General features: G+C 46.9%; 1 protein-coding gene across 1 annotated transcript in view; it reads left to right on the forward strand.

The window, feature by feature from the left end:
- Positions 1 to 12,939, forward strand: part of pinx1 (PIN2 (TERF1) interacting telomerase inhibitor 1) — a 141,037-nt gene extending 128,098 nt beyond the window's left edge. Inside the window, exon 7 of the mRNA XM_078541420.1 lies at positions 8,523 to 12,939. Coding sequence (XP_078397546.1) covers positions 8,523 to 9,167 — 645 coding nt within the window. The 3' untranslated portion in view covers positions 9,168 to 12,939. The remainder of the gene's footprint in view (positions 1 to 8,522) is intronic.
- Positions 12,940 to 13,863: the final 924 nt, after the last annotated feature.

Raw genomic sequence — 13,863 nt, forward strand, 5'->3', positions numbered from 1 at the left:
TAACGGGCCAGTTAAGGCCCTTTAGCCTTCAACCAACAGTGACTTTTAGATGCCCGTGCGATCTTCAGGTCGGCACACGGGTGCAACGGGCAGGCGGGTAGGAGACATTTGTATAAACCTCATCCACGGGCGGGATAAGAGGGGTGAATGGGGTCGCCAATCTGCTTTGTGGAGTATTTATTGGAGAAAGTATTTTAAACTTGCCTTTGTGATCTGCAGTAGTTCAGAACATATTCCAGCAGATTTCTGTGTACTTTTAACCTTCAGGTCAGCACTCTGCCGTCAGGAATCTTTTGTGGGCCTGTAGCTTTCAGGAAGCCTCCCCTTAGCCTGGGGAGGGAGGGCTAGAAGGAGAAAGAGGCCAGGAGTGTACAATCAGCCTCCAGGGGAGCCACCTTTGGGAGTACAGGCGCAGGCACAAGAGGCACAGGGCCAAGAGGTCGTCCAAGGCGGGAGGGGCTGCAGAAGACCCCGCTATCCTGCTGCCAGGGTATACAGGTATACAGGTCTGAGGTGCAGTGCTGAAGGAGGCTCCGACTGTCAAGGGAGACAGTCAGCTATATCTGTCAGATGATTGGGCCTGAGATCTCTCCTAACTGTGTGGGCGGACACCCTATGCCAGTGGCTCTGAAGGTCACAGCTGCCCTCAACTTCTATGTCTCTGGCTCCTTCCAGGGTTCAGTGGGTGATCTTTGTGGTGTCTCCCAACCAGCTGTCCATACTTGTATCAAGCAGGTTACAGACGCTCTGTTCAGGCATGCATTGACCTTCATCCACTTCCACTGGGACCAGGCAAGCCCAGACACAGCGAGCCAGAGGCTTTGTGGCCATTGCTGGCTTCCCCCGTGTCCAGGGTGCTATAGACTGTACACATGTGGCCATCAAGGCGCCAGCAGGTGAGCCCGGTGTCTTTGTCAACAGGAAGGGCTTCCACTCCATGAACGTGCGGATAGTGTGTGATCACAGGATGCTGATTCTACAAGTCTGTGCAAGGTACCCAGGCAGCTCCCACGACGCCTACATCCTCAGACAGTCCCAGGTGCTGGGGCTCTTCAGTGCTCTGGCTCGGCTTAATGGATGACTGCTGAGTGACAAGGGCTATCCCCTCAGAAGGTGGCTCATGACACCTCTCTGCCATTCAAGAACAGAAGCTGAGCAGCGTTACAATAGGACCCACGCCTCCACAAGGGCTGTGGTGGAGAGAGCCATCAGTCTTTTCAAGATGCGCATCCAATACCTGGACCGCTCGGGGAGCACACTCCAGTACCCCCCTGATCGTGTGTCGTTGATAATGGTTGCATGCAGCGCTCTCCACAACCTTGAGCTGGAAAGGGGGGACGCAATGGACGATGAAGACGTCAATGCATTATCTGTGGCTGCACACGATGAGTCCAGCACTGATTCTGAGGATGAGTATGCTCAGGTAATGCTGAGGGGGTAGACGCTGACCTCTTGACTACACCAAGGAGGCAGGGAAACCCGGGAGGCTTTAATTCAACGAACCATCAGCTAGCACAACACAAACGGATCAGCAGGACCAGCCTTGCCTGGCGCATCCATACTCGACACCTAAGTGCAAAATCTGCCAGGTCATCAGCAGGGACTAAGGGCCTTGTACAAAAATTTGAATGTCCAAACAAACACTCATGACAGTTTTCTTAAACATACACATGCAGAACAAACGAGCCACCCTCAGTCATGGTCACACATCTGAATTTTGATTTTCAAATCAGATGTTCTCCCAATTGTAAAACAATACTGTAAGCAAGCAAAAAGAAGTTCTAAGACCTAATCTTGGGCCAACGCAAAAGCACCAGTGAGAAACCCGTGGTGTGTTTAATGTGCCTTACGTTTCCGTTTGTGGGTGCTACGTCTTGGTGCTGCTCCATCGCTCGGAGTGGCATCTGAGACAGCCTGCTGACTCTGCTGTCCTGTTGGCCTCGATGACCTTGGCGGTCGTCCTCTGGCCTGTGGAGCCTGTGCTGGGCCCGCCTGGGAGGGACCTGCCAGTTCCACAGCCGGCATCTCCCCAGTTGTCGCAGCCTCACTGGATGATACGGTCACTGGGAGAGAGGCAAAGGAGCTGGTGTCCTCATCCGGAGTGCTGTGAGAGGAGCCCGCAGATACGACAGGCACCTGCTCCATCGACGTGAGGTCACCTTGGACCTCCCTGCTCACTGTTGATGGATGGGCAACGAGCTGGGATGCTTGATGCCCAGTCCATCTCCCACATTGGCACTGACCAGCTGAGGTCAATGCTGATGTGAGGGCTTGCAGGTCCGAGTGCAACCCCAGGAGGACCTGATTGTTCTCCTGGAGACACCTCTCTACGAGAGTCGCCACTCCATGGAGGAAGCATGATGCTCAGCCATGAGGCTCATTGCATCAGTGATGCTCCGCGTGGACTCCTCCACCACGGACATCATGTATCACACCCAGATGCTCACGCACACCCGGCCGCATTTCCTGCAGCTGCTGAATCGCAGACAACTCCAGAGGCACATCATCAGGCACCGACTGAGCGTGTGTCTGGTCCCCTGCAGTCCTCTGAGTGCTGGCGCCATCGGCACGCTCTGTCTTTGCCAGCTCCTCCAGCGAATGTGAATGCCCTGTCCACTGTGCCCCGGGACACTAGCCAATGTTCCAATGCCCACCGAGGTGCTAGTGTCTGCACTGGTGCCTGCCTCGCAGAAATGGTGTGATGCTGGTGAGACTTGAGGGCCCTCAGGTGTGAGAGGGGGCATCTGCAGCTCCTCCTCCCGGCCCTGCTCTGGTGATGTTGAAAGGAAGAACAAGGACAGTGGATCAGTTAGCGTGCACACAGTGACACACTTTATCCCTTTCCCCTGGCTCATTATGCGCTCAACCTTCCAGAACCAATGGACACGAACATTGGTGGGTTGGTAAATAGTGAGGAGGATAGCCTTACATTGCAGGAGGATATAGACAGGCTGGTCAGATAGGCTGGTGAGTGCCAAATGGAATTTAATGTGGATAAATTTGAGATGATGCACTTGGGCAGGACAAACAAGGCATGGGAATACACGATGAATGGTAGGACCGTGGGAAGTAACGAGGATCAGAGGGACCTTGGTGTGCATGTCAACTGGTCCCTTAAGGTAGTGGGACAGGTACATAAGGTGTTTAAGAAGGCATATGGCATACTTGTCTTTATTAGCCAAGGCATAGAGTATAGGAGCAGGGAGGTAATGTTCAAACTGTAGAAAATGCTGCCTAGGCCACAGTTACAGTACTGCGTGCAGTTCTGAAATATGCTTTATGGGAGGGATGTGATTGGAATAGAGAGAATGCAGAGGACGCTTACCAGGATGTTGCCTGGTCTGGAGAGTTTCAGTTATGAGGAGAGATTGCACAGACTGGGGTTATTTCCCCTGGAGCAGAGGAGATTGAGGGGGGACATGATTGAGATGTATAAACTTAAGAGGGGCATAGATAGGGTAGACAGGAAGGAACTTTTCCCCTTGGCAGAGGGATCAATAACCATGGGAGCATAGATTTAGGATAAGGGACAGGAGGTTTACAGGGGATGTGATGAGCAACTTTTGCACACACAGGGTAGGTGGAATCTGGAACTCACTGCCTGAAAGGGTGGTAGAGGCAGAAACCCTCCTAACATGTAATAAGTATTTGGATGTGGACTTGCGATGCCAAGGCATACAAGGCTATGGGCCTAGTGCTGGAAAATGGGATTAGAATAGTTAGGTACTTGTTTGACCCGTGCATCCTCAATGGGCCGAAGGGCCTTTTTCTGTGCTCCACACCTTTGACTCTATCACTCTGTGACCGAACAATGTTGCAACAATAACAAATTTAACAATCATCAGTGCTGTGGATGTTGGGAACATTGCGGATCTCACTGGCCTCAGATACCTGGCCGAGCCATCCCAGCCTCACCGACACCAGTTGACCTCTCTGCTGCCTCTCCAGCTCAAGGGCCTCCTGCTTGAAGCGGCTTAAGATGAGGTATGCCTGGCCGCCTCCAATCCTCGCACACCCCGAGGCATTATAAGCATTCTTCTCCTGAGAAAGAGTGAACACCATTCATTACGGCAAATTGTACATGGACTCTGCATGCGCACGCCGCACCCCAACCACAAAGAACAAAGTGCAGCACAGTAACAGGCCCTTCAGCCCTCCAAGCCTGCGCCGATCATATTGCCCGTCAACTAAAACGTTTTGCGCTTCCGGGGTCCGTATCCCTCTATTCCCATCCTAGTCATGTATTTGTCAAGCTGCCTCTTAAACACCACTATCGTACCTGCTTCCACCACCTCCTTTGGCAGCGAATTCCAGACACTCACTACCCTCTGTGTAAAAAATTTGCCCCGCACACCTCCTCTGAAGTTTTCTCCTCACCTTAAATATATGTCCCCTAGTAATTGACTCTTCCACCCTGGGAAAAAGCTTCTGACTATCTACTCTGTATCAGGCCTCCAGTGCCTCCTCTCCCCGCTACTGCAGATCGCTCACACAAAGGTAATACGCCTGCTCCCAACCACTCCCCCCCACCCCACCCCACCCCACCCCCACCCCACCCCAACGGTCACTTGGACACATGCTGCGTACATCACTTTAGGAACCACACGGTATTTGCTCCCATAGCGAGGATGCGCAACTACGTGCAGCATCGAGGGCAGCAGATGGTTCTTTGCCACGACACCTTAAGGCTCCCCTGCCATCATCTCATCACCCTGACTAGGACATGTGCTGGAGTTCTGAATATGCGCCTAGCTGCATCTTCTGCAGGTTGCCCCCAGACTACTCATGTGCGACTAAGAGCAACACATGGTGCGGGGGAGAACTCATCTCCTCATGAACCACTCAAGCTGATCTAAGTTTGGGCACTATCTGCTTGCCCACCCAGCGAGGGAAAAAACGCCCTACATATTTCAATGCAGCCACAACAGTAAGACTTGTAGTGGGGGGGCGCCTCAAAAGCTAAGGCTCCCTGCTGGGTTAAAGGCCCAATGCCAACATGGTACTCACCCTGCCAGAGCGCAACAAGTCGTTCAAGCTCTTACGGCACTGGATCCAGGTGCACGGCACCACATCGCGGGAGCTCACCACCTCTGCCACCTCCTCCCAGGCACGTTTGATCATGTTGGGGGGCCTCCTCCTCCCATCCTGGGGGACCAACACTTCCCGTCGTGCTGCCACCTCCTCGAGGAGGGCAGCAAGACATTCATCTGAAAAATGAGGGGCGCATTGGCATCCCGCTGACCTACCCTGCAGCCTGGCCTGCTCCTGTGGCAGACCCTGCAGCCTGGCCTGCTCCTGGGGCAGACCCTGCAGCCTGCCCTGCTCCTGGGGCAGACCCTGCAGCCTGCCCTGCTCCTGGGGCAGACCCTGCAGCCTGGCCTGCTCCTGGGGCAGACCCTGCAGCCTGGCCCTGCTCCTGGGGCAGACCCTGCAGCCTGGCCCTGCTCCTGGGGCTGCCCCTGCAGCCTGGCCCTGCTCCTGGGGCAGACCCTGCAGCCTGCCCTGCTCCTGGGGCAGACCCTGCAGCCTGGCCCTGCTCCTGGGGCAGACCCTTCAGCCTGCCCTGCTCCTGGGGCAGACCCTGCAGCCTGGCCCTGCTCCTGGGGCAGACCCTTCAGCCTGGCCCTGCTCCTGGGGCAGACCCTGCAGCCTGCCCTGCTCCTGGGGCAGACCCTGCAGCCTGGCCCTGCTCCTGGGGCAGACCCTGCAGCCTGGCCCTGCTCCTGGGGCAGACCCTGCAGCCTGACCCTGCTCCTGGGGCAGACCCTGCAGCCTGCCCCGCTCCTGGGGCTGACCCTGCAGCCTGGCCCTGCTCCTGGGGCTGACCCTGCAGCCTGCCCTGCTCCTGGGGCTGACCCTGCAGCCTGGCCCTGCTCCTGGGGCAGACCCTGCAGCCTGCCCTGCTCCTGGGGCAGACCCTGCAGCCTGGCCCTGTTCCTGGGGCAGACCCTGCAGCCTGCCCTGCTCCTCTACCCTTCCCTCCAGCTTGGCCTGCTTAGCCAACCCCCTGTGGTGCGCCCTCGAACTGGCCATTGTCACCTGCCTACTGGAGGTTGCCAGGCCTCCTTTTAAACAGACTGCCGGGTCACCATTGGACCCGGTGGTCTGTGCACGCTCGCACACTCCCACTATCCACGGGAGCTGGCAAATACGCTGGGCGGCGCGGACCCAATCACAAGTGACGAACAGGTCTGTGCCCGCACCCGCTCTCTCTCACTCCGCGCCGCCGCCGCCCCCCCCCCCCTCCCCCCCACCAACCACAACCACAACAGAAAATTCTGTCCAATATGCTGACTTTTGACCCGGAGCAGTAATGTAAGGAAAATTTGTATTTTTTTTTAATGTCTGTAGAATCTGTAATTGTTTATAAGAATGTTTGAAAAGAACTTTTAAGAGTTTGCAGCAATTGTACAGGGATCAATCGTTCCTTTCTTGGATAATAAATACTGGTCCACATGACCTGGCGACTCTTGACATGAAAGCAGGAAGTGCATTGAGATATGGGCACCATGTGGCCAGGCACAAAGGAGAGCTACAAGCAGAGGAGCTCGAGGGTAAAGGCCCTGATGCAGACACAAAGAGAACACAGACAATGACAGAAAGATGAAACACACCGAATTCTTGTGAGGAGGGGAAGAAACCAATCACTCTCAGGAAGAGGTCAGTTTTGTTTGGCAGCAAACGAGATAGAAGCTCTTGTAGGCAAAGTGTGAGCTGGCTGAAAAGTTGCTTCAACCTGGAAAGTGTGAATAGATTGGAGATAATAAAGACTTGGGTGTTTTCCCAGAAGTTGCCAAACCATGAAACGGGGTGTTTATAGTTGATCACTTGAAAAGGAACTCTGTAAAGCTACACCATCAGGACTGTCATGACCTGAGGCAGAGAACATTTGTAGAGGTGTTCCTTGCTGATGGTAATTGTACCCATGAAACTTGAAGGTAAACCTGTTGTTGGATATGACTCCTGATCTACCCTGCGTGTTAAAGAGCAGCATATTTTGGAAGACATGTTGAAGGTGAATGCTTGTGGTTGCGTAAAATGTTTCTTTGTTGTATCAACTATTTAAAAGCAAAATTTACCTTTATATTTGAAGTATCATTTGCCTGTTAATTCATGTTAACTTCATTGGTTCTGATTTGTGTTAAAGTTACAAAAATGAAATCTTGTTGGTAATTTCTTCATTTGGGGGTCATTTGGTTATTTTGGTTTATGGTTCCCTACATGGATCGTAACAATGTCAATAGCCAGAAGTGCTGTGCATACCACTGTTGTTTGTGAAAGCATTGAAGGAAACTCAGATTGAAACTGCAAATTAATGGATTAAACTCTACTTCTGTGGGATGCCCTATGTTGTGCATGTAGGAATTTTTCACTTTCCTATACTCGCCAACCAGTGTTTTGTGCTTTATGATCATGGCCACTGGCAACTGGGGTGAATATGCAGAGTACCTCTAATCAGCCCACAAGTATAACCCTGAACTCCGGTTCCTTGTCACATTAATTCTCTGTTCCTTTCCCACTCTGACTCTCTGTTCTCAGCCTTCTATGCTCCTCCCTGAAACTCCAAAGAAGCTTGAGGATAGTATCTCATTGGCATTTTGCAGCCCAACATGGACTGGAATTGTCCAGCCCCTCTCACTGGCCAAATCTTCCTGTCCTGCTGATGTGAACGGAGATTTCAATGGCTCACTGGCCCTGCAGCAGAGTGAGTGGAGGGGGTTTGGGGGGGGCGGGGGTGGAAAATTCCAGCCATGGAGTTCAACAATTCCAGACTTGAATTATTGCTCCCACTTTTTTGGACAGCAGGAGGCGGTAATGATTGTGCTATTTACAGCTCCCCTAGATCCATCTTTTGTTGTCCAATTCCTGTTCCCTTTCAACTTGCACTATCATCCTTTTATCATTTTAGTCACTCCTACCTTCTATCCTTTCACAGCCTTCCCCTTTTGTTCCATTTCCCCCCTCCTCCCCTCGCACCACCTCTGGACTTCCTTAAACTTTTTTTTGTTCATTCATGGGATGTGGGTTTCACTGGCTGGGCCAGAATTCATTGCCAATCCCTTAGTTGCCCTTGAGAAGGTGACGATGAGCTGCCTTCTTGAGCCGCTGCAGTCCATGTGGTGTAGGTACACCCACAGTGCTGTTAGGAAGGGAATTAATATCTTCCAATTCCAAACAAAAGGCTGCCAACCTGAAACATTAACTATGTTTCTCTCTCTACAGACTCTGCCTAAGTATTTCCAGAATTTCCTGTTCATATTGTACATATAAGAATTGGACTTGTCCATCATCACTGATTTAACTAAATATAAATAACAGACTGATACTTGGGCAAGATATTCTTTACATGTGCTGGGCATGGAACCTTTAATGATATCCTGGAGGTTGCTGTAAGCATATTAAATCTTGTGGAAGTTATAGTTTGTCTTCCGTAATCTTTTCACTGCTTAGATATGAAGGGACTTAAAAGCATTTTGTCTCCCTCACAGTTGTGTTTTATGATGTATGTTTGTATTTTTCAGGATGATGCGTGTTTAGTGCCTCTTGGCGACCCAAAGGCTGCCAGTGCCTCAGAGCCCGAAGTTGAAATAAATACTGTGACCAGTTCTCTTACAATGCAGGAGTACTTTGCCAATAGGATGGCTCAACTGAAAAAGTCTAAAGCAATGCATGAGATCCAGCAAACCAGCGCTGCTCAGGAACTTGAAGGAGATGATTTGATTTCATTCAAAGAAGCAAAAATTAAATCCAAAAAGAAGAAAAAACGCAGCAGAAGTGATGCTGAAAGGATTTGTAACTTTGAACAACTGTCCATACCCACAAAGCAAGCTACGAGTGAAGGTGATGTAGAGGTAAATAATGGTCTGATAGAAGACAGCCCAATTAAGGAAAATTATCAGACTAAAAAGAAGTCAAAAAAAAGCAGAACGAAACATTCAGTGTCACCCAATCAGAAGATTTGTCCTTTAGAAGTTGAATCAGAAGAGGTTCAAGTTGAACAGTACTCAGCAGTAAATGAGTCATCAGAGGAGCAAAAGGAGCAGGATTGGAAAGAGGATAAGAAGAAACAAAAGAAAATTAAGAAGGCAACACCCATGGGTGAAGATGAGGTTTCTCAAGCCTGTCGTTCAATAGAAAGGAGGAGGAAAAAGAAAGAAAAGAAATAGAAGATTTGGGGCTTGCAGAAATTGTTGTCCACATTTCTTATTGTAAGCCATCCAAATGAATTAATTTACTAATTATAAAGCAAATTGTACTTAAATTGTTCCTCTACATTTTATGTATATTAAGGGTGGAGTGGTCTTACAACTGCTATTGTAACTAAACTTAAGCAGCAAGATTGATAATGGAGGATGAAATTGTTAAAGTAAGGAAAGTGATAAAAGCATGTTACAACCGTTTTCTTTTAAATACACAAAATAAAAGGAGTAAATATATTTTTTAGGTATTGAAAACAGAACATACACTAAATATTTACTTACAGTTTAATATTTTAGAACCTGTTAATATTTTTAACTATTGTTCCATATACTTAGACCAAGATTAAGAACATACATTTTTGAAGCAGGAGGAGGTCATTCGGTTCAACAAGTCTCTCCCTGTTTAATTTGTTTTAAAACCTATTCAACTACATTCTTACTATATCGCTTAATTTTTTCCTTTCAGAAACATATTTGCCTTATAAATAATAAAGGTGTTGGATTACCTGACTTTGTCAGGGAATCTTATCTGCCAGAAATACATAGCAGAATCTCAGGTAGCACACCATTTTCTGACATTTACTTTAAATGGTATTGAAATTTCTGATTTAAGTTCCTGACAGGTGAGGCTCCCAGTTGAAAGAGCAAAGTTAGAAAATTAACTATTATATTCATTCTACTCATTTCAGTGACCTTCCCTGGTAACTTAATCTAGGTCATACTATTTATTTCAATCTTTTACTCCTCGATTTCTCCTTTTTAAACAAGTTTTGGTATTTGGTATTCACCACATTGAACCTTTCAACCAAATCGATTCTCAGTCCCCTTCATAATCTTGAAATCTTTCATTGGATCACCTCGAAATCACTTTTTCAAAGATTCAGCTCCTTTAACCTTTTTAAGATGAATGTTCTGTTAATCTGTTTTTACCCTAAATGGTATTGAAGTTAATGTAATATTTTCTGTATTTGAAGAAGTGAAGCCAAACTGCTAGTGATGGTAGCAGTACAATAATTAATTTTTATTTGTAGGCATTTCATTGTTTCCCAAGCTTACGTATGTTTTGTTGACAGAGAAGTAGCTTTGGTTGGAGCAGAGGAGTTTTTCTGGAGTACGGGTTGAAGAAATGTAATCCTATGACACAACAGACCCATATTGGTGTGTAATTACAATTTAACATGTTTGCATAGACAGTTTATATTATAAACTCAGACATGGAAATTTACAATGGAAAAAATTTGTGCCAACATGTGAAAGAACTTGACAACTGGCAGTGTGCTATTGTGACAGAAAGTACACGCAAATGGAAGAATGTTTGTTTGTCCAGATTTTGCAATCAGTGATGAAGGGGTGGCACTCCTCGCTGACTCCGAAGAAAGTTTCCCACAAAGATTTAGCAGGTCTGTGGCCTCGATTTCCCATATTGTTAAGTCAGTTTCATTCTGGCGTCATCTGCAGGAGCATTTTTGCCATCCAGAAACAGTGAAGACATCAAACAGGCTGTGCAACTAATAAAACCGAACATTTCTCACAGCAAACCAGGAAGAAAATAGTCCAGAGCAAAGTACTGTGGATGCTGGAAATTTGAAATGAAGACAAAAAATGCTGGAAATACTCAGCAGGTCTGGAGAGAGCATTTGTGGAGAAAGATACAGAGTTAATGTTTTGGGTCAAAAGCACGAATTATTCACTTTTTAAGCATTTTATAGTGAGTGAAATAAGGATTGTGACATACACCTGGGTAGAACATACACGGTAGAAACTGAAAAATAAACTTTGAAAATATTTTTTCATTTTAAAAATCCATGGAACTTTTTTCATGGAATGGAAGGAATAATACTCCAGACTTCTAAAATCAGATTCTTCCAAAGCCGGAGAGGTTGTTGATAAGTAATGACATAGTATGCCGTTAAAGACTCAGTTAAACCTCCTTCAGCAAGGCTTTACTTTTTCAATGGTTTTTACAATGAGAATACTGAGTAAAAAGTTAAAGTTCATTTCAAATCACTGACTGTGTTGTTTGTATCTGTGAAAACTGCAACAGCACACCCTGTGGAGGAGCAGGGAACCATTGACAGCAACTTCTGAATTTCCATGTTTAACTGGATGTGCAGATGCTGGAAGTTGCTGTCAGTTTTGCATAGTAGTGGTGCAAATGATAACAGTTTTGCTGTTGTTACAATCACAAATTCCAGGCCAATAATGGATAGATATGTTTGAGAAAGAAAAGGCCATTCCTTTCAATGGATCTTGTACAGTTTATGTTGCTTTGCCTATCCCTAATTTATACCAATTGCAATAGATGACTAACCATTGCCAAAACCCGTGAAAGAGATTGCAAGTTTCTATTTTGGTGGACTGCACCCCTCAGACAATTTGATGGTCAAATCTGCAGCCAAGCCTGGCATTGATCCAGTGGAGAGCGGGTTCATGCAGATTTCAAACCCTGGCATATGCTCAGGTAGCTGATTTCATCTCAGATTTATCCAAGAACTCGGGCGCACAGAAACCATGTCATTTTATGATATGTTTAATCCTATCTGCCCACCTTTGCTTCTGTAACCTTTTCCCTCTTTAAATGTTTCTCCATCTCTTTTATAAAGAGATTTCACTGATACAAAATGAACTACTTTGGAGAAAACATTATTTTCTAACCCAGCCTTGCATTAGACTTCCAGATTTTGTACTATCGCTTGCGTCTGAACATGAAGTTAAGAATTAGCTTTGTGTCTTGTTCAGAGGCATTTTTATTTGCTAATCTATCATTTTGTGGCATTGCTTACAAAACATGAAAATTGTAATTCCCATAAACAAGTAGCTATACCTGAAAAATAATAGTTCATTGATTGAGCCAATCAAAAACATGAAGTTTAAAAACCAAAATGTACCAGTGGATAGGCAACAATACAGATGCCACAGGGAAAATTAAGCATTTCAATTAAAATCATAGAATCCTACAGCACAGAAAGAGGCCATTGTGCTTGTCATGCCTGTGCTGCCTATTTGAAAGAGCCATCCAGATAACCCCACTCCCCAGTTTTTTCCCCATAACCTCTGCACATAGCCCTCTAAGTACATATCCAGTCGCCCTTTGAATGTTACTGTGGAGTCTGATTCCACCATACTTTCAGGTAATGTGTTTCAGGTCTTACCGATCATATGTGTGAAGATATTTCTCATTTCCCCTCAAGTTCTTTTGCCAATTATTTTAATCTCCTGGTTACCAACTCGTTTGCCAAAGGAAACATATACCTACTTGCTCCATCAAAACCCCTCTTAATTTTGAATACCTACACTAGGTGTGGTGACCAGAATTGCACACAATACTCCTGAGGCCTAACCAGTGATTTGTGAAGGTTTAGCATGATTTCCTTGTTTTTGTATTCAGTGCCCCTGTTTGCAAAGCCAAGTATTCCATAGGCTTTCTGAACTGCTTTATCAATTTGCCCTGCCACCTCCAAGGATTTAGATGAATTAATTTTTATACTAAAATCCCCTGTCGACAGAAAAATAAGTTGTTTAGCAAACTGAAGAGGATTCACAGAATCACACAGTGCAGAAGAGGCCCTTCGGCCCATCGAGTCTGCACCGACACGTGAGAAACACCTGACCTACCTACCCAATCCCATTTACCAGTGCCTGGCCCATTGCCTTGAATGTTATGACGTGTCAAGTGCTCACCCAGGTACTTTTTAAAGGATGTGAGGCAACCTGCCTCCACCACCCTCCCAGGCAGTGCATTCCAGATCGTCACCACCCTCTGGGTAAAAATGTTTTTCCTCACATCCCCCCCTAAACCTCACCTTGAACTTGTGTCTTCAGAAAGGCAAAAACCAGTGGAATGAGCTGACGTGGCAGCTACTGATTAATGGGGATAATTTTGGAGAAAAAAATAAATTGAAGTATGCATTTAATGGCAAAAAAACTGAGTGATTCAAATATATAATTTTGCAAGTGAGCACAGGTAAATGAATTCATAAAATAGAGAAGTTTTAACGAATTGGGGTAGAAAGATTTAATGGTGATTTTTAAAACGGAGTGAATATTATTTCTTCTGGTTGTTGAATTTGTGATTAGGTATAATCAATTTTAAATAATCAGTAAGAGTGAAGAGAAATTACTTTATGCAGAGGGTTGTTAAAGCGCGGAATATGCTGCCACAGGGAGTAGCTATGGGGAACTTAGATAAATAATGGCAGAGACCTGCAAAACAGTTGGACTTCTTGAAATCCCCATCTCATGCTATTCCTTATGTCCCATACCATCCCTCATGCAGTACCCAGCCCAATCCTTTTATCACTCTCATATCATCTCCATCCCATCTTTCATTTCATAGCTCCCATCCCGAGCTGTTGCCCACCCAGCATCTCCCCATGCCACCTTCACCCCTTTCCATGCTATCAACCCCCACACATGCTGTCCTTCCCCATGCCTCCCCCTCCCTAATCCTTCCAGCTAGGGAAACTTTGTTGATGGCTTCTTTTACCTTTTGCTGTTTTTTTTCCTTTCCACCAAACCGCTCCCACCCCTGCCATAGCCACCATTCATTGACAGCCACATGTGCATCACATTCTCCAGTCCTCCATGTGCCCCACAGCCCTCTGCACCAGGCTGCACCCACCAAATCAACCCAACAACCAATTAGAACAGTACAACAGATTTT

This window comes from Cetorhinus maximus, chromosome 5 (assembly GCF_964194155.1).
Source record: "Cetorhinus maximus chromosome 5, sCetMax3.hap1.1, whole genome shotgun sequence".
Classification (NCBI taxonomy): Eukaryota; Metazoa; Chordata; class Chondrichthyes; order Lamniformes; family Cetorhinidae; genus Cetorhinus; species Cetorhinus maximus.